We start from the raw sequence: 25321 nt of genomic DNA, 5'->3' as shown, positions 1-25321 counted from the left end.
TCATTACAGATGTTGGCAGTTGATCTCTGATTCCTCCATCCTCCATGTCATCCCTCCTTGCTGCCCTCTGTCACAGCATTTAACAAAGAGGATATTCCCTGAAGGAGATGGGAGAACCCATAGGTACTGATAATGGGTAAAAGACAATCAGAAATAAGAGGCAAAACTTACTGAAACAGGTAGTTTCTTGTTGTTGACAAGGCGTATCAGATCTCAGGTGAGAAAATCCAGGTCAAGCCTGATAAGATAACCTGGAAATTAAAATGCCAATAGCTCGTGGGACTCCTGAATTCTGAAAATGCTGACAAGGTGTAATAGCAGTGCCTTTGGGAGACAGAAAAAGAGTCGGCACATAAACTTGAGCATTGCCTGAAACCCATGGAAGCTGCAGAGCTGCTGGTTCTGCTCCGGTGTGGGCAGCCTGGTATGACTCCGGTCCAGGATGGGAGATGAGGAGCTGCAGACAGTTGGGATCTGAGGGATTTGCTAACACCAGGGAGAACAGAGGAAGTGTTGATTTGAGAGGAAATCCTTGGATTATTCTACTTTGATTCTAGTAGCATTTAGACATGGTTTGGAGTGAAAGTAATCAAGGCGAAATCAACACAGCAGAGTTTTAAGCTCCTTTGGGTGAACAGAAATGGAGATTAGCAAGGGAAGCAGGTCAAGATGGAGAAAATTTACTGGTTTGCCGAAATTACTCATCCATCCTGTAAAGGCGTATGTGTTTTGTGTTGTGTCTTTAGCTAGAGCTATTCAAGCTATTCCTTTAGGAGAAGGAAAGCTTCAACTCTTAAAAAAAAATAAAAATGTGGTTTTGTCAAAGACAAACTTTCCTCCCTCCCCCTGTAAATGCCACGATTCTTACAGTTGTATCTGTTTTGGCTGGGAGTTTGCATGCGCATCTGTCAGTGGGGAAGTGATTGTTTTTACTGCACTTTCACCAACATAATGGCACTTCCAAACCTTTGTAGTGGTGATGTGGCTGAAAAGCCTCTCTCAGGGATCCCTTAGGAGCAACCCCCAAAGAGAAGTATTCGGCCGGAGGTAAGAGTTCAGATCATGTTCCTGCACGCGTTGATGATCCGTGTGCGCTCTGACTCATGTCTGCTGGCCAAACAGCTGCAGTAATTTCAGAGATGACTGTCCCCCACCATTTATTAGTGCTGCAGAAGGAACGTGTCCTTGTATCTCAGTTTCTCTAGCTCGGAGCCCAGCGGTTTTGCACAAATACTTTCGCTCGCCGTTCACATTAACGTGCCAAAACTGAGAACTGGGACATGGGGCTTGCAGACTCTGTCCAGCTGTGCTGTCTCCTGGCAGAGCAAGGTGGGACAAACAGCTGGCGAGAGCGGTGTCTCCGGCTGCCAGGGCTGCCTTTGCCAGGGCCTGTCCGTCAAAGGCTTTTAGAAGTGTCAGACTCTGGAGGATGCTTAATGCATTTAAAATAAAAAAGGAAAAAAAAGAAAAAGATGCAAGATGCTAAAGCTTCCTCAGCAATCCAGTAGAAAACGTTCAACCCCTCTCAGTCACAGAGGCTGATCAGATGTTAATAACACAGGGTTCATCGCTCCACAGTGGTGCCGGAACTGGAAATCAAAGTGCTGGGAAGCAGACAGAGTGCCTGAAGAAGTCAGAATGAACCGGCCCTGGCTCTGTTCTCAGAAGTGGTGAAGTCACGTATGGAGTGCTCAGTGGTGGTGTGCTCACAGAATTAGCACGAGGCTCTTCTAGGACTGGAAAACAGAAAGCAAAGTAAGGTTTATTTAATTCGAGAGTGAGCTCAAGAGATACTGAATTGTCAGCATTTAATGTGACTACACTGTATCTCCTAGTAAGAAGGATTCACATGTTACTATTACAACCATCTTGATTATTGAGTCCCCTGGCTTTTTAAAGTTTTTCGAAGTTTTTTTATATTATAGTGGTTTTCAGGAGTGGCCAACAAATTGGAATTAAATTTGTAAAATGTCCTCACCCTGACCAGTTTTTCTATTTGCTGAGAACTTTTTTTATACTTTGATTTTAGTTGAAATTCTGCATTGCATATTTCCAAAGCTTCCTTAGGGGTTTTTTAATATGCTGGTATGGAGGTGGAATGATCCTTTGGGGTTCTTTCTACCAAAGAGGAGATCCTGTGGTAGGTTAAGTACAACCCGCATGTGTTTGAAATAGCATTTAGAAAGTGCCGGTGTAAGTGTCCGTTCAGTCTGCAAGCTGTCTTTTGGGTTACCCAGCGTATGCTAACTGTCGTGTGGCTTGTTCTTCTGGCCTTTCCTTCACACAAATAAGGAAAAAACAAGAAGCAGCAAAATTCAGATGGTAACAAGGCTGAAAATCAATCTCTAAAGTTAACACATCTCAGAATATTAGGTTTCTGTTTCGCTGTTGCCTTTACACAGAATATTCTCTGTTCTCGGTGTTCATTGTTCTGCAGGAATCTTCAGGCCGACACAGCAGGGTCAGGATGTCGCGCTGGTCATTCAGTTAAGCAAACCCCTTCACTTCTGGTGTCTGCTGCATGCAGAGAGTTTGGGTGTCACTGATCGCGTTCCACCTCTGTGTGAGACACCATGTGTTGGGCACCCTGCAGGACTGGTGCTGGGTACATGACAATGGTGTGTGTCATCACGTCCTCCCTTTCCTTCATCGGGGCCAGGTCGTGCTGGTGGAGGGGGGTGGCACAGAGTCCCCCGCAGGGCACAGCTCGGGCTCCCACGCGCTGCTGCCGCTGCTCATCCTCTGCCCGCTGCTCATCCTCTGCCCGCTGCTCCTGCTGCCCAGCTCAGGGACGTGGAGGGGTCGCGATGCTGCAGATGCCGTGATGTGTGTGGTGTGGAGACTGCTGAGGGAATCGTGATCAAAAGTGTGGGACTGGGAGGGACCAGACAGTTCCCTTCCAGGGACGATGCCCTCAGGTATCCCTGGCTCATACCTGAGCCAGAACACCGTGCTGGTTTATTGCCCTTTTCATTCTCCAAATTGGTGTCGGAGTTTAGGTCACCTCCCTGGTACATAACTTTTCGGGAGGAAGGGAGAGGATAGATGCTGCCTGCAAGGTGCTGGGGGGCGAGAAATACAAGGGGGTGTGGGTACCAGCAGAGATAGGAGTGTAGGGTGCCTTCCTTTACATGGAGTGCTCAGTTACTGGCGCACACCAAGGAGGAGAAGGGGCATCTGTGATAAGGATAATTTTTCGGGAATATCTGGCCAAACAAATAAGAGAGAAGAAATTTTAAACTATGAAATGTTCATCTAGAAAAGGAGATGTGGATTACGTTGGCAGGGCATGGCCCTTCCAGCCTGCACCTTCTGCGGGTGCCCTGGGCACTGGATGGGCTTGCAGGGCTGGGACAGGTCAGTGGGGGTTTGTCAGCAGAGGGTGCCAGAGACCAGCGAACGAACTCCGGCTCTTTCAGCAGCCAAAGGGAAAAGCAGGTGTGAACCACAACACCGTGTTCTGGAGCCAGCATCCTTTCTTGGGGCTGGAGCGCAGTGAGAGAATCACCTTGGACGCCGAGAAGCACCCTCACAGCCTTGTCCTGAGTTTCAGCGGTGACTTTAGTTGCGTGGGTTGTTGCCAGGGTGAGTTTCCCCAGAGACTGAAGGCTCTTGGTGTGTAAGAGCAGCAGGATGAGCCGGGAGAGCTTGGCCTGCGCAGTGGTCCCCATCCGTGTTACTGGCAGAACAGGACTTTACACGTACTTCAAGAAGGTGGGGGGAAATAAGAAAAGGCAGCGATCAGCAGCTGTAGTCCCATGCTTGGATGTGTAGGCGAGTTTGGATCTGTGTGCTGCGGGTCTGCAGGAGCCTCTCGATGAGAGTGGAGGTGTGCAGGTGGTGAGAGATGTGGTTCAGGGAGCCTGGCAGAGGATGCTCAGAGCCGGCAGTGTGGTGGCAGAGGCGGTGGCTGCCGGGCTTTTTTTAATCTTGGTGCAATGAGCCTTTTCTTGCAGTTAGCTTCCAGGAAGGCAGAGAGCAAAGTGTCTCCCAAGTAACTCTGGAGGTTGCAGGGATACTTAGGAATCACGTAGGGTATTTATTTCATTCTGCCTATCTGTGACTCTTCAGATCTACAAGAAGAAAAGGCAAAAGTTATTCTTACCAGCTGCCCCGATGGGCAAATACGCTGTGTGTGTGCCCTTTCCTCTGACTCACACACACCTTGGGAGTCACGGTGTCCCTCCAACGGGAGAGATTCGGGGCAGAAATCACTGAATCACCACATTTAAAGATCTTCCTGGGCTTTCAGAAACTGAAGTCCATGCTGTGATTTTTTTTTTTTTCTTCTTCTTTTTTTCCCTCCTTTGGAAAGGAGGACTCACTTCACTGCAAGAAGTCCTGTTAGATTCTCCCTGCCCACCCTCTGGCATCCCCCTCCTTGCTCTGCCGCTGCAAATTGAACAAAGTGGTGTGTCACTGCATTAACTTCAGTCAGATGCTGCTGGTAAACTGTTTATCCTGGCTGGAAGGGAAGTGGTGACCCAGACGTTTGAAGTTGCTGCTTTTATAATGGAGGGTCAACTCTACTGTCAGGAGTAAACCATACTGAAATGAGCGGCTGGGCTGTGATCTGCACAGACAGCTGGAGGTTCCAAAATGCCAGGCGTGAACTTCTTGGTTTGAAATATTGCTCCACATGGTTGGTACCTGCATACGACAATTGTTTTATTCTTGGTATCCTGTTGATGCCGATGATGTGCTAGACACTCGGCATGCGTGCAGGAAGACATGTTCTCTGGTGTACAGGGCTTTCTCCACAGGTTCTGGTTTTATTTATGTCCTTGGTGTCACAACGATTGGCTTATTGATTTTAGGAACTTGGACAGGAACTTCCATTAACAATACATTCTTGTCAAGCTGGTTGGTTTCCCCATGCTGAGGGGGATAGCCTGGATAATCTAACGGACTTTGATAGACATCTGTTGCTATTTTGTCAGCTGCTTTCTAGTTTTAATGTGAGAACTAACGAGGCGGAGGACATACGCTAGAACTGCGTAGCTCTGCTGGTTTCTGCTGTATTTGCTCTGTTTGGAGCCTTCAGCGGTTCTGATGAATCTTATGATAATAATGGTATGAAATGATTAAATGACTCCCATAAGCGATCAAAATTCAATAATAATTTAATAAAAATTCCATTAAACCAAAGCGGAGAAAGAGGGATCTCTCCTTAGAGTGAACACAAATAAAATGAATTGATACCAAAGGCGGCCATTAGCGGCAGGGTCTTGTCCTGGCCTGTTCCCAGTAACGCACTCGAGCGTTGGCTTCTGCCATGCCGATGTTCCCGATGTTATGTGATAAAGGAAAGACTGTATAAATAGGTGGAACTGCTATTTGCATTTCAGCCTGTGGTATGAAGAGGCTACAGGCCTCTTCGTCACTTTTTCCCCACTTTGAAATAACATCGGGTACTGAGATTGCTTGTAAATAGGCTCGGTATGTAGGTAATATGTGACATACTGAAGTCTGGGATGCCGTAACTCAAGAGCGGAGCAGAGATTTTGGGTGGTGTAGTTTAGCTAGTGCGTTCTGAAGAATGAAATGTTGGATTTGAGCCTAAAAGCCCAATCTGACCCCAGGGCTGCTCAGTTGGATTTACGTACAGGATCCAAAGTCTGTAAAAGTCAATGAAAAGACACCCATGGTCTTCACATAATGCTTTTGTTAGGACTTCTAGGGTTACAGCTCCTTCACCCATACTCCTAACTCATTTTTTTCATGCAGAGGGATCTGTAATGCTGGATATCTTTTGCTGCGTGTGCCTGTACATAACAATAAAGCAACAAAAGGCAGGTTGCAAAATCACAGTATGGAGAAGACTACAAATAAACATTGCTTCCTAGTATTTGCCTTCTTGTTTTTAAAGCTTTAAGTTACTCTCACTTCACATTTTCAAATCTTTTTCCATAACCAAGCGGAATAGAAACCTGCTTTTTTGTTTTGGTGACATTTTCTGAGGAGAGATAAGATTTTCACGCAGTCTCTTCACCCAGCTGCCGGGCTTTCAGGAAAGCACCAGCTACGGCAGGGCTTGAGATGACGGCACAAGACTTGACACCACAGAGGGTTAACAAACTTTCAGAGAGAGATTTACTGCTTTATTCTTCGTGACTCCGAAGCTGAGGAGCCTCTTGCTTGCTCCAGCTTGAACTGAAATCGCTCAAAAGGAAGCCGGTGGCCTCCCGTTCCCTGTCTGGGGTGGCTGTGGTCTCAGCTGTTGCTGAGGAAGCAGGACCCTCAGCTACGTTGAAAGTCAGGTGAAAAAGCCTCCCCATCCCCCTGAACATCCCTTCACCTTGGGAACAGGAGAATGGATTGGAGAATGTATTGAGAGCAGCCCTGAGGAGAAGGACTTGGGGGTGCTGCGGGACGAGAAGCTCAACACGATCCAGCAATGTGCACCGGCAGCGCAGGAAGCCAACCGTGTCCTGGGCTGCATCCCCAGCAGCGTGACCAGCAGGTCAAGGGAGGGGATTCTGCCCCTCTGCTCCATTCTGGTGAGACCCCCCTGCAGTACTGCGTCCAGCTCGGGGGTCCCCAGCACAAGAAGGACATGGAGCTGTTGGAGCGAGTCCAGAGGAGGCCACGGAGATGATCCGAGGGCTGGAGCACCTCTGCTATGGAGACAGGCTGAGAGAGTTGGGGTTGTTCTGCCCGGAGAAGAGAAGGCTGCGGGGAGACCTTAGAGCCCCTTCCAGTCCCTAAAGGGGCTCCAGGAAAGCTGGAGAGGGACTGGTGACAAGGGCAGGGAGTGACAGGCCAAGGGGAATGACCTGAAGCTGAAGGGAGATGGAGATGAGATGTGAGGCAGAAATCCTTCCCTGTGAGGGTGGTGAGGCCCTGGCACAGGGTGCCCAGAGAAGCTGTGGCTGCCCCTGGCTCCCTGGCAGTGTTGAAGGCCAGGTTGGATGGGGCTTTGGGCAAGCTGGGCTAGTGGAGGGTGTCCCTGCCCATGGCAGGGGTGGGACTGGATGGGCTGTGAGGTCCCTTCCAACCCAAACCATTCTTTGATTCTATGACGGTTAGGAACTGCAGGCAGGGGATGTCAGGCACCCACCAGACATTCATCCTTTTTGCTTCAGACCACATGTGTTATTCGGGAAGACTGGGGAAGGTTTTTGAATCCAGCCCTGCATTGTTCTGCAGGGGCAGAGCACGAGTTGCTCCTCTGGAACTGTTGGAAACTCCAGTTGTGGAAGGCTGGCTTGCTGCAGTGGCTGACACAATTGTTTGGTAACAATTTATATCAGCAGTGAAGTCCAATTACTTGTGTAATTTCCATTAGTACTCATATAAATTAAGCTATGCTTAAGCCACTGTATCTTCAGTGGCTCTTTTGCCATTATAAAATGTCACCTACTCTGCTCTGACACTGCTGAATTGGCAAAAGCTTCTGCTATGGGTTTGATTGAATCTTGAATAATATTGAATCATTAGCTCATTTTGCTTAAATACGAAGCAAAAAAATCCTGTATGGCACCAGTCCCCAAATCAAGAGCTCAGCAGAGTCCACACCTGCTCTGGAGAAAAATCATAAGTCCCTGGAGAAGCAGTTTGGCAGCTCTTTGCAGAAGCCTTTTTCTTAGCTGTTTCGTGCTGGGTTTCTGTGTGGGGAATGCTTTGAACCAAGCAGAAGACATCCGTAACAGCAACTGCCTCCTAATGTGCTGTTGTGCACCGCTGTAAACTGATCACGACATCCTGCAGGGATGGAGATGGGGAGTTACGTTCTGCCTCTGGACACACTTGACTTAGGTCTAAGTGGGGCTGACCTAATAGGGAAAAACACAAGCTTGATCCTGACTGCAAAAATAGCAGGCAAGGAATGAGAGAATAGCCTTTTTAGTGAAGAACAATTGAATTACAGTTAGTATTAATTCCTAAATTACTCTTGTATGATGTCAAAAAGTAAAGCTTGAGAGCTTTTAGATACTGTCAAGGTTGAAAGAAGCCTTGAGGAGAAATGGTGACCTTTTTTTACCATTCAAAAGAATGGAAGTAGTGGCTTAAAGTGTCTTCTGGCAAGAAACTTTCACTTTAGTAAATTATTGGATGTGTCTGATGCCAGTGACGTGAGAAACTACAAAGCAGTGCAGGACAAAACTGAGGCAGGTATTCTGCAGCAAGCAGTGATTCCTGGTGGGGTGAAGGATGGGGAACAGACTGGGATAGCGTGGTGGTTTCCTGGAAATCTCAGGCATTACCCCTGTGTAGGAAGGTTTGGCTCTCTTCAACTGCATACATCCCAAATGTAAGGAGAAGGAGTCTTTTAATTCACACGACTAGAAATACAACGGAATCACAGAACAGTTGAGGTTGGAGAAGACATCTGGGGATCACCCACTCCAACCCCAGGGTCAGAGCATGTTGCTCAGGGCTGTGTCCAGTCAGGGTGGAAACTCTACAACCTCTCTGGACAGCCCGTTCCAGTGTTTGATCACTTTTACTGTAAAAAAAAAAAAAAAAAAAAAAGAAAAAGCTTTTTTTCCTGACATTTAAACATCATTTCCTGTATTTCAGTTCATGCCCATTGCCTCTGTCCTGCCACTGGGCACTGCTGAGAAGAGTCTGGCTCTGTCTGACTCTTGTATCTGTGTAGATATATTAAGATAAATACAAAAACTGTATGCAATTAAAGAAACACAGAAAGAATGAGTAGGCGATAGGTTCAAAATACCAAACTTCAAAGCAGTGGCATTTGATTTTGTTTTATACCAGTGCTTTGCTGACACTTTCTGCTGTGTTTCTCCATGTGCTGTGGGTGAGCAGAGCCAATGCGCTCAGCTCTGGGGTAAAGCAGTGGTAGAGGGTGGGATTCAGCTGCTTGGACATAGATGCCTTCACTGAGGTGGCCACTGAGAGTCTGTAGACAGCGACCAGGGTGAAACGGTTTACTCCAGAGATGTCTTCTTTGGGTGGGTGAGCTCCCTAGAGATGCCTCTATCTCCACCGATCAGAAGGGGAGCCCGGGTGGTCAGGTGAGATGCAAGCGTCTGCATGGATCCCGCACAAGATCCCTGAATGGATCCAGCACAAAGTGCCCTTGGAGTGACTTTGTGTCTCCAGAGCAGTGCCGATACTCCCTGCGTTTGCTCTGAGAGGTGCTTCTGGCATGACTGAGGATCAGCGGGGATCAGTCTTGAAGCTTAATGAGCAAAGAGAGGAGATGGTCATGGGGAACAGAAGCTTACAGGTGTTCACGTGAGTGCGTGGTGGGCTGGCTGCCCTCAGACCAGGCTCCTCTGGGGAGAAGACTGCCCTTCCTGTGGGGCTGGCGTGTCCAGCAGAGCCTGTGGGACGGATCTATCCCTTAGCTGTCCCACAGCAGCCCTGAGCACCGGGCTGAGCACACCACCCTTGGGTCTGCTCTTGAGGCGGGTCGCTGGAGGCAGCCGGTCCTATCGGACCTGCCCGTTAAAAGCTGCTCTAGATCTGTGAACGTGACCCCAGGACGGTCTGACTGAGGGTTTGGTTCCCTGCCCCTCAAGAGTCAGCCCTGCTGGAATTTCTATACAATGGCATTTGAAAAGGGAGTGTAAAAGAAATCTTGTCAGAGTTCTGGGAATCTGCCCAAGCGTGTGTTTGTGTCGGTTACTGTGGTGGGCTCTCGTGGGACGCAACCTGGAAAGCCATTGCTTGCAAGTGGGGAAATTCTTCTCCTTTGCCCAACTGCTGAGCAGAGCCAAATTCTTCAGAGCCCTGGGCCATGAACTTGCCATTTCAGTGGGTTTGTGTGCTCAAACAGATCACAGATGAATTACAACCCTTTTTGTTTTCTAGGAGACTAGTGGGGTAAACTGCATTTAGGTTAAAAAATATTTGTTCTGCTTTTGGTATCTCCCCCCCCCCCCGCCTTGTTGTTTGGTTTGTTTTGGGGTTTTTTTTGGTTTTGTTTTTCCCTTTTGCTAAAGACCTTAAAGAAAATGAAGGTCCTTTGCTAGTACAGCATGTTGAGGTTAATTCTGACCCACTAGATCCCATGCTACAGCTGCTTGCACTTGGCAGCTTGGCGTGAGATGCTACCAAAGGTGACCTTCACGGTGCCTGGTAAGAATATAAACCTTTGGAGTCCCGCTCTGAGTGACATACACGTAATGCTAAATGTGGCATAGATGTTTTCAGAGTTACATATCATCTGTTGAAGAGCAGGAGGCTATTACTGTGAGGACATCCGGACGCACCACATGTTCTGTGTAATGTCCTGCTCGATGATGCCTTACTTACACTGCTGCTAACAACAAAAAACAATATACTGATGTATACCTCTAGCCTGTTGTACAGTGACTTAAATCACTTGTTATTGCTGGTCCATTTGTATTTTTCTAAGCATTTGTGTTCCACCAGTGCACTCGGAGCGAGTACTCTCGAGAGGGAACTTCCTTCCTGATAAACAATTCTGCAATGTGATTCAGCAGGAAGGATGTGGTGGTTGAGGCACTGGATTGGGATTTGGGAGACATGGGTTCTGTTCCCAACTCTACCACAGTCAAGATGTGATGAGTGGAAGGGCAAGCAAACAAAGAGGAGGAGCTGTTTAGCTACGGCAAAAACATACTTTCACGTGGACTGTTTGTCCAGTTTGGAAGTTAGATACGTCTGGGTTTTTGTTTGGTTAATCACGTAAACAGTGTTAGAGACTCCTGTTTGTGTAATTGAAATCCGAAAGCTCATCTTGACCTATTCCAGGAATCCAGATGTTCTTTTAACTACACGTTGTTTTAACTTGCATGAGATTTCAGATGCCACTTTTCAGTGTTTCTTGGTTGACTTAATTCACCGATTCACCATTTAGTTCTCGGATCTTCAGGCAATCTACTATGACTTCTACGCTAAGCTGTATATGCACAGAGTTTCACCACTATCTTGCTTAGATCCAAAGGCAACAGACCACACGCAAGATATTTCTTTTGTCACACAAGGTGAAGTTCCTACGCTTTGATAGTAACTCTACATTTTTTCTTTTCAGAAGCGAGAGCTTGGGCTACCAAATCTGTGCTGTGGACCGCTAAGCTCAGCATCCTGATTTGGTGCCACGTTTGGGAGGATGAATCAGGACAGCGACTCCAGTGACCAGCCCACTGGTGAGTTTTCTGCTTGTCCAGGTGTTTGCCTATCTGCTCCTGTTCATTCTGCATATTTGCTTTCCATTTATTTTCCTATTGGAGGAGAATGCTGAGTCAGAAATGGAGCAAAACCTGTGAATTCAATGCTAAATTATGTGCCATGAAGGTTACTGGATCTTTGAGGTTTTCTGGTCCACATCCAGATATGGGTGTTCTTAGAATTATATTCCAGGTTGAAACTTTTTGTAACAACTGTTTTTATAACTTCTCACCAATTCAGAAGAACATGATTTTTATTACCGTGTGTTATGCAACTCATTCAGATTTTATCCATAGTTTAATTTTCTCATTAGTTGCTTTTGTAATTGCTTTACCCTATAAAGCAAGACCCAGGGAAGATACACACACATGCCATTTTCATGTATGTCCCACAAAGTCTCAGTGTTAGGGTCCTTGCCGGAGAGATCGAACGTACAGGAATTTGTTGCTTATTCTGCCTCAGTCCTGCCATAAATTTCCTCTCCTCTTCCATCCCCATCTTTGGTTATTGGAATCCAGCATCAGCTGGTGCTTCTGGCAGAGAAGGGCTGGGAGGCACGTAAGGCAGGAGCAGTGCCCGACAGCCTCCCAGGCGCTCGCTCAGCTCTCTGTTTTTGGATGTCTAACGGGGCATTCTTAGTTCTGACGTGAGGGCTATTTTTTGACAGTTTCCATTGTTCCCCACTCTTTGTTAATGGGTGAGGTCTTTTTGCCTGATTCCTTTTTCAGAAGTAGAGGCTGTTATGAGAGCTCACAGGTTTGGGGATTTTTCTTTTGCTGTCAAGAGTCCTGGGCGTTTCTTCCTCCCTTTTTCAGACTCGCTCGGGCAAACTCATCCGGACAGTATCTGCCAGAGGGGATTGCTAGGGTACCCTCTTGCTGGGAAAGCAAGAAAGTGGTCCTCACAGCCAGCACTCTTGTGCCATGCTCTTGCTGTCACAGTCCACACGGCCGTGGGCAGAGCAGGTCGATGAGTCTGGAGTTCTCAACACCTGCTTATGCTAAAGATCTTGCTGTTGTCTACGGGTTTGAATCTGGGAGTTCAAGAATGGAAAATTTTCAGAAAATTCCTGTGGTAACATGGAATATCTATTCTTTAATATTCCACATGTGTTTTTATTACGGCGAACAGATGAGGATTACACATCAGGATGTCATGCAGATTCATGAATCATCCACAAAAGGACCTAGAAGCTGGGTCTTTGGAAAAAGACATTCAAGGAAAGTCTCCATAACACAAACCATCCTGGGTGCTCATGAGAAATGTGTGGATCGCATGGTCAGAATGTTCCTAGATTGCTCGTTGCCGCATTATTTTTTGTAGGGGTAATAAATGTTATGCTTTGAGTTTAGATCCACTCTAAACAGGCACAGGAATGAAGCTGTCAAGAGGGACACATTTCCAGTGTACTACCTGTGTGGATTTTACACCTTCTGTTGAAGTGCTTAGTACTGGTTACTCTTGGACTCAAGATACTGGGTTAAACAGGTCTGATCCACTGATGATTTATATCTTGACTGAAGATAGGATCATCAAAGTTGGACCTCCATTTGCTTGGCTTCCAGCCCCAGCCCTCTGTAGCCACCGAGTTAGTTTTACATTGTCGGTTCCTTTCATTATCTGAGCTTTGCTGCCACTGTAGCTATAGTTAGAGAGGAAGGATATTATAATCGTGTGAAAGATTAAAATATTTTTACTGTAATCCAGCTGGAAGGGTAGCACTTTTCTCAGGGTAAGAGACAGCCAAGGTTTTTCCCATTCTGTCCTCCCCGTGTATACAGGAAGGAAGTGCTGGCAAAGGCCCCTCAGCTTCCTGTCGACTTCGGAGCACATTTCCAGACACAACCTTCTCCACCATCCATCACCCAGCCCGGCCAAACAATCACGGCAGCGCAACGGGAAAAACACACGTCTCGCATCAACACTTTGGAGCAGCGTGAGCGCAAACCGCTGGGATTCGTGCACAAGCCAGTTTGATCCATAGGCTGTGTCTGACAGCAGGTCACTGAGGATGTTCTTCCCTTCCCTTTATAATCAAGTACTTCAATAATCAAATTTCCCCTTTAGAAGCAGCAGCTTAACAAAGGGAAAAAAAGGGAAAAAGAAGGAAGAGGGCTGATGTTTAATAAAGAAGCTACTGCCCGGACAGGTTGTGGAGCCTTGAGCCAAGGAATGACCAGGGATGCTCTCTGGTCCAGGGCACCCCAGGGTGGTGAAGAAAGCGACTGTTGTCTGGCACAGCGGAGCCAGAGGTTCCTGTCAGGTCTTCAGGGTAGGGCAGTGATGAGGCAAACGCTATCCCTGATGCCTTGAAGAAGGAGGAAATAAATAAGGTGGAGGCCTCACCTTTAAATGAATCACCTTGGCTGAATGTGATTCTGTGCCTCTCTCCAAGAAAAGGCTCAGAACTGAACTGTGATCTTTTGTATTACTGTTTTTTTCTAAAAGCTGCATTACAATATTTAGATAATATTTTCAGACATGTCTACTCTGTAACCTGTTTTTAACCACTCCTTAAAACAGTTATTGGGATTTATTTTTTTCAGTATGGCTTTAGTATTATTGCCAACTTTCATTTTGGTTCCGACAGCAAAAGCCTGCAAAGATCGGCTGTTAAGAGATGATGAGCAATCACTGAAACACATCTCAAGATCACTGTATAATCCTCTTGTACAACTGGGTATGACAATATCAAGAGTCTAACTTGACAGAGAAACAACTTTTCAATATTCGAGGCTTAATTTTCCTTATCCATCCAGTCTGAATGCTTTGTGTGTAAGACTGAGCACCCAGCTTAGTCTTTCTGAGTGTGAGCATCCACACAGATAGAGCCCTGTCTGCATTACTGTGTTCTCACTCCGCATTTTCCGGTAGGCATTTTGGAAGCCATCCTGTTGTTCTTTGGCCTGAGATACCTCCTAGTAGGTTGTGTCCAACAGCAAGAGGACTGGTTTACAGAAGGAAGGAGAAGGATGGAAAGAGGATCAACCAGCGCAGCAATGACGCCTGCCCTCCTTGTTTCCAATCGATGCTGCCCGTGTTGAATTGCACTCCGTGCTTGAGCCCACACCTCGGGTTCAGCTAAGCTCGCCGGCTTGTACATTAGTGTGGAGTTAAAACATCTCCAAGTCCTCTCTGTTTGGGTCAGTGGAGGGTTTGGGGTAAAATTCAAGTCAGAGTCCAGCTTAATGGTAAATTTAAAAGTCACCCTGAAATTTCAGCAATTGCTCATAGTGTAAGAAAATAATATTTTGTGGGGTTATGTTTTTCCTGAATTAACTGACACTACGGGATTCCTTCAGCCTCTCCTCTGATTTTTCTCTCTGGAAAAGGCTACTGTCAGTAATCTCTGCAGCGTGACTATCTTTGCAGCAAGCCCAGTGTACTCAGGGTCAAAATAGTATTTATTAAAGCTTTGTTTTGGCAAAGTTGGGATGAAACTTGAATATGAGTGTAAGCTCTAGAATTAAAGAAAGAGTATGCTGTTTTAATGATAAAGTTTTTGGACTGGAGTTGTGGAAGTCATTGGTGAAGACTTTCCAGAAGCAAACGGCGTACTACTGAAATCTGGCCACTCCGACCCCATGTGCATACTGACCATGTGGTGGTTTTATTTGTATCACATCTTTCAGTGCGGTTTATGCTTTTTATACTTTTTTTATCATGTAAAAGCAAGTGTGTAACTCTTAACAGTCTTGATAAGCAAAAAAATCCCCAGCTCTGCGCTGGCTACCTGCAGGAGCACCCCGTCTGCCCAGCCAGATGTGCCTTTCCGTAGTGATTTCATTCCTTCTCCTCTGTTTCACATTTTTATTGTCCTTTGTCTGGGCTTGCAACAGGCATGGGGTGGGGAGTAAGCTCCTTAAATGCCTTTACAATACTCTGTGGGACAGAAATTATTTCTTATTTCAGACCTTTACTGAATGCAGTGTTATGGAGTCCTCATTTATATCTGAAGGCATTTCTGAAATGCAAACAATTATTTTTAAATCTGCGAGAAATTCACATGAATAGCACCAACTGAAAAAGAAAAGAAGGTGGAAGTTACAGGGAGTGGGAAGGATCGTAACCAGCAGTAACAGCTGTATGTTTATGAAAAAAAAAAAAAACCAAACCCAAAAAACTTACCCATCAGGGCAATGGCCTAGAACTAGGAAAAGTCAGGTTTCCCCACTGGCCAGGGCTAAAGTAGATGCTGTCAATTGAAGTAGCAACTTTAGAAGAAAAAACCCCAGAACTCAGCAACCTAGTTTCAGGTCCTGCCGTAGACCCGAAGTCCCCAGACAGTTTGTGGCATTTGGCAGTCTCATTTCCCTGTTTTGTGAAAGTATTAATCTTCCCCTTTGCGAAGCTGCTTGACTGTACATGGGAAAGTGCTCACATTAACAGCATGCAAAGTTTCTTAATTTCCTTCTAGAAAATAATTTATTGTGTCTTTGCTTGTCCTGGCCGTCCTGTTTGGAGGAAGAAGACATCACTCTAACGGGCAGCGGGTGCAATTCTGCTCAGTTCCTACATGTGCTGATCTCTTATTTATTTTATTAATCTAATTATGCACTGTGACAGCAAGGGGTTAAAAAAAAAAAAAAAAGAGATGGGACTGTGATTTGTGGACGGTGTCCCTTTTAAGTAGGAGAGTGCCAACTTGAAATCAATCCACCACATGCTAGCCGAGCAATGTAAGGAACGCGGGACGGCTGTAACATGATCAGATTTGCTGAAACCACCGAGCAAAAGTGCTGCTGTGCTGGGAGAAGCTGCGAGCGGCGGAGGTGTTTACTTCAAGAGACTGTGGCTAGGAGGACTGGCAATTCTCAAAGAAGTGAAAGCAGGCAGGGACTTGCGAACCCCTCCTGACATGTGCTAGTGGCTGTCATGGTTCATGGCTCAAGGGAAGGCAGGTCCTCGGGACTGCCAGAGTCTCTGAAAAGTCAAAGAATTAGGTTTGTGATAGTAAATGCTGTTTGCCAGGGACACAAAAACATTCTGTGACTGACAAGAATTAATGTTTAGATTGGACGTGTGGGCAGACGCCATAAACTGATCGATAACAACAAAGTTTTCCATGAATTGCCTGCTGGTGTCCACATTCCTCTTTGCAAAAAGGGATGGAGTGTAAGAGCTGTTTCCACCCACACGAATCTAGTGAAGACAAGGGTCAGGCTGAATCCAGCAGTCCCAACCAACCTTCATGAACTCCAGCAAGGTCCAGGTAACAAGCATTGGAGGAAAAACATACTGCAAAATCCAACATGCAGTAGTCATGAGAAAGACTGGAGGTGAAACTGTGTCCTACAACCCAGGACCGCGTTACAGCCTCTTGGTGCCTGTTACCACTCAGCACCTTGGGAGATCCACGGGCTTCTGCATCCTTCTTTCCCTTCCTTTCCCCACAGCCCTGGCTCACGAGGCAGATGTCCTCTTCTCCAGCTTGACAAGAACCTGCGGGGTGGTGTGCGCTCTGCAGGAGCAGAGGGGATTGCCTGCAGCACATAGCCGCAGGTCTTCTCACCCAAGGTGTCTGCCCCTAAACAAAAGGGTTTGGGAGTAAAAACAGAGCCTCCGTTTGTGTGCAGGGAAGGAGGAACGACTCTGCCACTGCAGGGATTCGCTTGTGTTTCAGTGGGAACCATGAGGCAATAGCAATGTCCTGCTCTGAGTCTAACACAGTGTTTGCTGTGTGTGTGATTGTGCGTTCTTTTAAATTAAACTATTTTGCAAGCACTTCCTTCCTGCATTTCTCAGAAGGAGGGAGGGGGGTGTGCAAAGAATGTTTAACTGCCTTTGACGGAGGAGGAAAACTGAAGAAAACAAGAGATGCAATCCTAACTACTGACCTTTTACTTGAGCTTGGTGATGTTTTTCAGCAGCAGAGCCTCCAGGGAGTAACAGCATCCTCCTTGCTATTGTGCTGCCTGCCCAAAAAGGGGGCTAAAGTTCAGCTTTTATGATGTTCTCACTCTGGGCTTGTGGGAAAAAGGCCACATTCCCTTTCTTAGGTCATACGAGTGCAAGAGATGACAGAGTCCTACAGTCTAACCCCAGGGCATTAGGCCAGTTCAGAATGAGACTGGGATAGACAGCTTGGTAAATATGCAGCCAGCTTTTTCTCCTTACGGAGATTCACAGCAGGTGGGAGGGTAATTTACATTGTTAAATTAAAAGGCACTGATTTATTTTATGTTGGTGTGTTATTGTTTCATAAAAGCACATGGATTGCCATTACTCATAATGGACTCTTGCACTTTATTGTTAAATACTCCTTTTCCACTTTGGTCGACAGTTACTGGAAGTGAATGTTATCAACTAAGGCAAAAACAAGAGGCAAGTAAGCATAAAACAAAACCCCAACCTCCTCCCCAACAAACCGCAGGGCTTTAGGGAACCCTCCACAGTTTTGAAGCTTGAGATTATTGCAGTAGATGTTCTCCAGTTGTGCTCCTGTGTTTATTCCCTGGACCACGTGGTAGGGGCTAGAGAGCCCTTGGTCCCTTTGCTCACTGGTTCAGATCAGGCTCCCTGTGTCAGAGGTGCCACCTTGTCTTTCGCTCAGCACCATGGCAGGCTGACTGTCACCAGCTCCCGCAGGGCTTCTAGTCTTTCTGTCCATTGAGGTTGCCTTCAGCCTCGTTGTTGAAGTGTTGTTCAGTAAGTACTGAGCTGGTGTATCTAAATGGCACGATCCTGGCTATGGAGAGATGGTTGTGCTTCCTGAAGAGTTGAGCAGAGGAGGAGGTTCTGCCTGGAAAGGCTGCCTATCTTAAGGATAGAAACTCTTTTAAAGCTACTATAGTGACATACAGGTTCAAAAATAAATCTGGGTGATGCTGATGTCTATCTGTGCATTTGCATCCTTTCAGCAGTGCTTGCAACTCCTGCTCGAGGTGCTCGAGGTGCTCAAGGTGCTGGAGCATCTTATCCTGGCACTGCTGTGCTGCAGCAGACTGAGAGATCCTGTCTTGTGGCTGATGTAGGAGTTTTACCTTAAGTTGGAGCCTTCTCTTTTGTATCGTGGAGCACTTAAAACTCACATTGTACTGAGGTACCCTGCAGTTCACTGAAGAATATGCCTCGCTACCTATTATATAACTGATAATGTGTATCTCTGTTTGTTATAAGGAAGGATGTGCGCTTTGGCAGAATGGAGCAGATGGAAGCGCTGACTGATCTAGTGGTTTAATTACAGCTGCAAGGGAAAGGTCTTGCTCCCTGCCCTTCTCCCTCACACCCTCATACCCAGGCCTGGGTACAGGAGTCATCCTCTTTGCTCCAGAGCTGGTACCTTGGACCCTTCACTGAGTTGGTTCAATTCACTGGCCCAGCAAGAACTGACCCGTATTTTGGCCAAGTTAGTTTTCTGCCAGCACCTTGGGTGGGACCGGCTCGTGAACGGTCTGCTGAGGGCCAGAGCCCACCGAGCTGGGCAAGGGAAGGGGCTCTCTGCCCTTCCGCGGGGCGAGCTGCTGTGCGGGGAGGGTTCGGGTTGGTTGGTGTTACTGCACTTGCCTGTGATACGCAGCAGAGATGTAACGAGGACGAGTCGCTTTGCTTTTGGACAGCTCATGCTGGCCCAACTAAAACATCTTGGCACCAACAAAGTGGTGAAATACAGCCACATATGAATTCAAAGTGCTTGAAAGACGTGTGTATGGCAAAGCACACCTTTGGGTGGTTGTTTTGTGGGTGCGGACATGTTAGGTGTCCCCTCCCAGCCATGCTTTCACCTTCCTGGGTACCACACACCTGTGACATGGTGGAGCGTGCGACTGTGGCAAGGTGAGGGCCAGCTCGACACACCGTGTGATTTTCCTTTGTGTGTCTTTTCCCACTGAGCCTTGCCTTTGCAGCGTCTTCCAGTGACTGACCCTCAAATTTGGTAAATACAAATATCTCGTTACCTGAGGTATGCAGGCAGATGTTTGGGTGGTGGAGGAGAGACATGAGGTACATGCGGTCTGTCAACTCTCTGGCATTTCTGGTTATCGTAGTGAGCAGCAGAGTACAAATTAATGCTGGGAAAACAGCCTTGAAGATGAGGGAGGTTTGCCAGGAGCTTTGCTGCAGACCAGAGTCGGACCCATGATGTGAAGCCAGCGGGCAGCGGCGTTCAGATAACCCTCGGAGTGTGTCTGTTCGAGGCAGAATCAAAGACCTTTTAGCCAACTCAAAAATTCCTTAATATTAGTCTTTCTGGCTTTCAAGTATTGATTTTCATATGTAGAAGAATATGCCCGTGGCAGCCTGGCATACAGCAGTGTTCAGGCGTAGGTGTGGGACATGGGCGCTCGCCCAGTTGCCCCACCACCAGCCAGGTAGGGGGGGCTTCACTGGCTGCGGAAGAGCCCCCCCGTCCCTGCTGACCCCCAGGGAGAGAGGCTGTCTTACAGAATTGGAGGCTTCGGCTCTACAGATCATTCATGTAACCTTGTTATTTAACCTTATTTAATTTTGCCTAATTTGAGGAGGTATCTCTTCTCATTTTCTTCTGGATGTTCTTTGTACTTAGCTACACAGACATTGGGAGGGAGAAGAATTTTTCTAGATTGTTTGTTTTTTCTTGGGGAAAAAGAAATTAAGATTTATTACCGGTTTTTCTTCTCTAGGGCAATACCTCAGAAAAATCTTCTGTAAAGCAATTTTCAGCTTTTACTTCAAGAATATGTAGCGAGCTGTCAGTAATTCAGCATAACAAAAGTTCATGCAGTTCAGAGCTTTCATGATTACGGAGGAGCTTTTCTTGGGATTTTTGAAATGTCCTAGACACAATTAAAAGAATTTCTCAGCAAGGAGAGTGCAAGCTGGGGACTCTCCAGCAGATGTAATCACTCAAGGAAAACTTTGTTTGGCTTGGCTGGGTCCTGCCTTCGTTCCATGCTCTTTCATCCTGCCGCCGGTCTTTGTCTCTCAGTTTTTTGCGGTGTCTCTGTCCATCTTTGTCTCCGTCTTTCCCTCTTTCGATCTGCCCTGCATTCCCTTGCAGGCTGAATGGGGCAGCGTTAGCCTGGCTACTTCCAAGGCAAACAGCGAGTCGGATGGAAAGAGGGGGCCTTTGGCTGTCATCAGACTGCGCGCTCACTCGCTTCCTAGAATTAAAGGCTGGGAGCTGATCTGTAAGCCAGCCAAGCCGGAGACAATGATTGGGTTTCCATTTTGTTCCTTCGATACTGACTTAAATATGTACACCAAATGGGAAAACAAAATTTACATGAAAGTAAGTAGAAATCCACTTTCTTACATAGATCTGGTCTACCCTGTGTCTTCTAATATGGATAACACGGGTAGCAAAACTCATCTGTTGTTTCCTACAGGACTTTGGAAATCAGGCCTGTTCTCAGAGAACTGGTTTGTAACTGAATTCCTGCCGGTGGTGTGGGGGTTCAGTAGCCCTGAGAGGATGGGACGGGCGAGAGCAGACTGCAGAGATGTGCATGGTGGGGGATGTTGGGAGTTCCTGTGGTCCCTGCCACCCAGGAGGGTCTGTGCCTTCACGGGGGGCTGCACACTGGGTTCCCAGAGCTGCTGGCACCAGGCTAGCGTGAGTTAGAAGTAACAGTTAAAACAGATGGGTCCACTCTGATGCGAAAATGAGGGAGGTCAGAATGGGGCACCTGTTCTCGCTTCCCTGGGGTTCTGTAGGGAGACTTTGGGTGAAATGCTTCACTTCCCAGTGCCCGGGTGTGGAACAAGTGCAGCATCTTCTTGCCTTATAAACTGCAACGTATGGCCTGAGGTGCAGCTTTTTAAGGAAACAAACGCCTGCTCTGTGTGGAAAAGGAAAAATACAAACATGGACGGCTGTTGTCTTCAAAGAAATACAGGCTGTTGGCAGGTCTTTAGGACAGTGCTTCATTCAGCGCTGCTGCTTTGGATGTGTCTTGGTAGCATCACTGACTTGCAAGAAAGTTAGAGGAGGCCATGGAGATGATCCGAGGGCTGGAGCGCCTCTGCTGTGGAGACAGGCTGAGAGAGTTGGGGTTGTTCTGCCCGGAGAAGAGAAGGCTGCGGGGAGACCTTAGAGCCCCTTCCAGTCCCTAAAGGGGCTCCAGGAAAGCTGGAGAGGGACTGGTGACAAGGGCAGGGAGTGACAGGCCAAGGGGAATGGCCTGAAGCTGCAGGAGGGGAGATGGAGATGGGATGTGAGGCAGAAATCCTTCCCTGTGAGGGTGGTGAGGCCCTGGCACAGGGTGCCCAGAGAAGCTGTGGCTGCCCCTGGCTCCCTGGCAGTGTTGAAGGCCAGGTTGGATGGGGCTTTGGGCAAGCTGGGCTAGTGGAGGGTGTCCCTGCCCATGGCAGGGGTGGGACTGGGTGGGCTTTGAGGTCCCTTCCAACCCAAACCAGTTTGTGCTTCTATGATTCTGTGACTGTAAGAGGATTGTATTTGAGAGATCAACACACCCTTGGCTGCGTGCAAGTATGATAGGGAGATTTCAAATATCTTTATTTCAAATGTCTTCAAAGAAAGTGGTGGTGGAGGAGGGCAACACTTGGAAAGGGTTTCAGGTACCTACAGCTCACAAACATGTGCAGAGAGTGTTAGGTTGTTCAGGTAGCTTTGTGTCAAACTTGGTGATGTTTTTGCAATGCCAGGGAAGCCAGTACAGACTTCCTAATGTCTTTTCTTTGGTGCTCGCAGAGGTCCAAAGCCAGCTTCTGCTGAGCCAGCTACCAGCTATTACTGCTTGTAAAGTCTGTTGCAACTCCTGGATGGGAGGTGCTCTAGACAGTGCAAAGAATTGTCGAAGGTAAGCATTCCATTCAGTCACATCTCCCCCCGTGTGATCCCTTTTCGGGATGGACCTGTTGTCACACAAGCTGTTGATCTTTTAATCCTTAGGAACTGCACAGTGCTCTCCTTGGAGGGCTGTCTCAGTCTGCCTCCTTCTACTCCCCGCTGCTCGCTTGTTTAAACTGTTACTGAGTCCACATATTTATTATCCTTCACTTCAGTATCTGATTGTACTAATTTTCTATTTTAAGACATTTTACATTCTCTATTATACCATTTTTATTCTAACCACATGCTCAAATAGGTCCGTGGTGGCCGATGCGCTATGGTGATGTCCATACTTGAGTGTCAGGCCCTGTGCCTGGCAGGGTGCAATGATGCGACTCTACTTCTGAGTGATCGGAGCACTGTGGCGTGTGGTCTGGTTCTTCCATGGGATATGATGACGTGCAAAAGGCCTTAATGAATATTATATTTTAAATTATATGTGTATTTTAAATAGGTGAAGCTATGAACAGATAAGTACGTGAAAGATTGTTGAACTTCCCTGTTTTCAGTTATCAGCTAATTCTTGAACATCCCAAACCAAAATATTGAGCAGTATTGATTTTCCTCTGAGGCTGAAGACTGAGGATGCTTTAACTCCAGTCCACGGCAGTTCTTAAACAGGAGTGACCCCTCAGGAGAGTCAGGCTGAAGCATGCTATCCCTCTCCTTCATATTTTGTTTGATTCCGTGTAAACCATTCTGCTCTGCGTGGTTTATATACTCCAAATGTCTCCTAAAACACAGAGGGGTGTCCTCCTTCCAGCCTCTCACTTACCAGTTCCAGCTTCCTTGTCAAAGGCCCTATTCGTCCTGCTGCTGCAGCAAGGCGGCCGCTGGCAATTAACTTTGCAAGCTGTGCTTCCTTCAGGTGTTCCTGACATACAAGTCTCCAGGTGTACCTTATCCTTTCTCCCTGCTTGTGGGGAGTTCTTCTCCCAGATGAAAAGGAGTGATGTGTTAAAGCAAATGGGACACTGGGTCACCTGTGGTCTCTTCAACCAGTTCCAGTTTCATTGTCATTATTTTGCCCTGTAGCTGGGTATCCCTAGGTGGGTGTATCACCCAGGCATACAGGCGACGAGAGCATGGTGTGAAGACCAGTACCTTTCTCCTGCTCCAGAACCAGCCGTGGGACATTGTTTTTACTGGGTTTGCCTGGCAACGTGCCAGTAGTGACAGGGGCTGCAGGGGTGGCTTCTGCGAGAAGCCGCCAGAAGCTTCCCCCATGTCCGACCGAGCCAATGCCAGCCGGCTCCAAGACGGACCTGCCGCTGGCCAAGGCCGAGCCCATCAGCCATGGTGGTAGTGCCTCTGGGATAACAGAGTTAAGAAAGAAAAAAAACTAGGAGCAGTTTTTTTCAGCCAGATAGAGGAGTGAGAAGATGTGAGAAACTCTGCAGACACCCAGGTCAGTGCAGAAGGAGGGGCAGGAGGTGCTCCAGGCGCCGGAGCAGAGATTGCACCTGCAGCCTGTGGAGAAGACCATGGTGAAGCAGGCTGTCCCCCTGCAGTCCATGGAGGATGATGGTGGAGCAGAGATTCCACCTGCAGCCCATGGAGGACCCCACACTGGAGCAGGTGGAGGCACCTGGAGGAGGCTGTGACCCCGTGGGAAGCCCAGGCTGGAGCAAGCTCCTAGCAGGACCTGTGGCCCCGTGGAGAGAGGAGCCCACACTGGAGCAAGTTTGCTGGCAGGACTTGTGACCCCGTGGGGGACCCACGCTTGATCAGTTTGCTCCTGAAGGTCTGCACGCCGTGGGAGGGACCCACGCTGGAGCAGTTGGTGAAGAACTGCAGCCCGTGGGAAGGAGTCATGTTGGAGAAGTTGGTGGAGGACTGTCTGCCATGGGAGGGACCCCACGCTGGAGCAGGGGCAGAGTGTGAGGAGTCCTCCCCCTGAGGAGGAAGGAGCAGCAGAGACACCATGTGAGGAACTGACCACAACCCCCATTCCCCGTCCCCCTGTGCTGCTGCGGGGGGAGGAGGGAGAGAAATGGGGGTGAAGTTGGGCCTGGGAAGGAGGCAGGGGTGGGGGGAAGGGGTTAGTAAGATTTTTTTTTTCTCATTCCTCTACTCTGTTTTGCTTGGTAAAAAATTAAATTAATTTTCTCAAGTTGAGTCTGTTTTGCCCATGACGATAATTGGTGAACGATCTCTCCCTGTCCTTATCTTGACCCACAATCCTTTTGTTGTATTTTCTCCCCCCTGTCCAGCTGAGGAGGGGGGTGACCGAGCGGCTTTGGGGGGCACCTGGCCTCCAGCCAGGGTCAACCCACCACAAGATTGTTGTGCTTTTTGGACAGAACTGGTTTTCAGCTTTAAACTGCAGCGTGCTGCGGGGCTGTACCGGCCCATGTTAATTAGCGGACAGCAGGGATTGCAGCACCGTGCTCTGCACTATGATTTGGGCAAGTTGCAAGTTCCCTCATTGATGAAGTTGTGATGAGAAGTGGCGTGGTTCCCTCTCAGGCACTGATGGACGTTTAAAACGCTCCGAAGTGTCTGTGACGATTACGCAGGGTGAGCGAAAGCCCGTGGGCCTGAGAAGCGCCCGTGAAGAGGTGCTCATCATTGCCACAACCGCTTGGTCATCCAGCCTGGCTTCCCTGTAGCAGCAGGACCATTGCAGCACCCCGATTCCCTGGAGCCCACCCCATCAGCGGTCCCTGAGCTGACCACGGGTCCCTGAGCTGAACACAGTTTTGGGAGGCGGCAGGATATTGCACGCTAGGTTGTTTTTCTCAGTTTTGATTCAGTGGTGTAACTCAGTATCTCACACTAAAAAGACTTTCCATTGGTATTCATGGCTCATATAACAGCTCCTCGACTGTTTCCTGCGGGTTCGGAGGGAAAGGATCTTTCCATGCATAATTTAATCACATTCAGCACTGCAGCAGTTGGATTTTTATTTTTTTTCTACAGAAAATCTGTAACATCTTGTTAGTTAAATCTTATACTTTTAGAAATGTCAGTGAGCTTGCTTATCTTGTTCATTCAGATAAACACCTCTTAACATCCTGTTTTTCTTATGTCATACGAACAGGAAGAGAACGATTGTTTGAGATGTGCGTCAGTCATAATAGTAACCAGGCAGCCGCGTTACCCTCCCCATTGCCATAGAAACCAACAAATCTCTTTGAACACGTTGGTGGGGAGCTGACAGGTATCCTTTCTTTTCCACATACCCTCCCAAGAGCTCTAACCCTGCAAATCACGTGTAGGACCTCTCAAAGATGATTTTTTTCTCGTTTATCTAAGAGGGTGCACCTATCAGTTTTGCAAGCGAATAGCCATCTCTACTTTTATCTTCAGTAGCAGGGATATCTTTTGTTCGGCCTTGTATCTAGTACTAGAAACACTGAAAAAATCCAAGGCAAGCTCTTTAGTCGGCGGTAGCGCAGTGTGAAGGCAAGATTTTGCCTGAGCCTGCGTGTAATGCCT

At 47.6% G+C, this 25321-nt stretch overlaps 1 protein-coding gene across 36 annotated transcripts in view; it reads left to right on the top strand.

Moving 5' to 3' along the window:
• The window catches only part of EXD3 (exonuclease 3'-5' domain containing 3), a 295827-nt gene that overhangs the window by 56490 nt on the left and 214016 nt on the right, over positions 1–25321 (top strand). For 31 of the 36 annotated variants that reach the window (XR_008579990.1, XR_008579989.1, XM_054848355.1 and 28 more), the window contains one exon: positions 10970–11084. Coding sequence is in view for 32 of the 36 variants with exons in the window: in XM_054848355.1 (XP_054704330.1) it covers positions 11048–11084 (37 nt within the window). In the remaining 4 variants the exon portion in view is untranslated. Of the gene's footprint in view, positions 1–1561; positions 1756–10969; positions 11085–25321 lie in introns of all 36 variants that reach the window. The other 5 variants (XM_054848343.1, XM_054848340.1, XM_054848344.1 and 2 more) reach the window with 2 other exon arrangements.

The sequence above is a fragment of the Grus americana genome, chromosome 20 (genome assembly GCF_028858705.1).
Source record: "Grus americana isolate bGruAme1 chromosome 20, bGruAme1.mat, whole genome shotgun sequence".
In the NCBI taxonomy this organism is placed as follows: domain Eukaryota; kingdom Metazoa; phylum Chordata; class Aves; order Gruiformes; family Gruidae; genus Grus; species Grus americana.
Note: the sequence above shows the minus strand (reverse complement) of the source record. Positions and strands in the feature narration are given on the sequence as shown.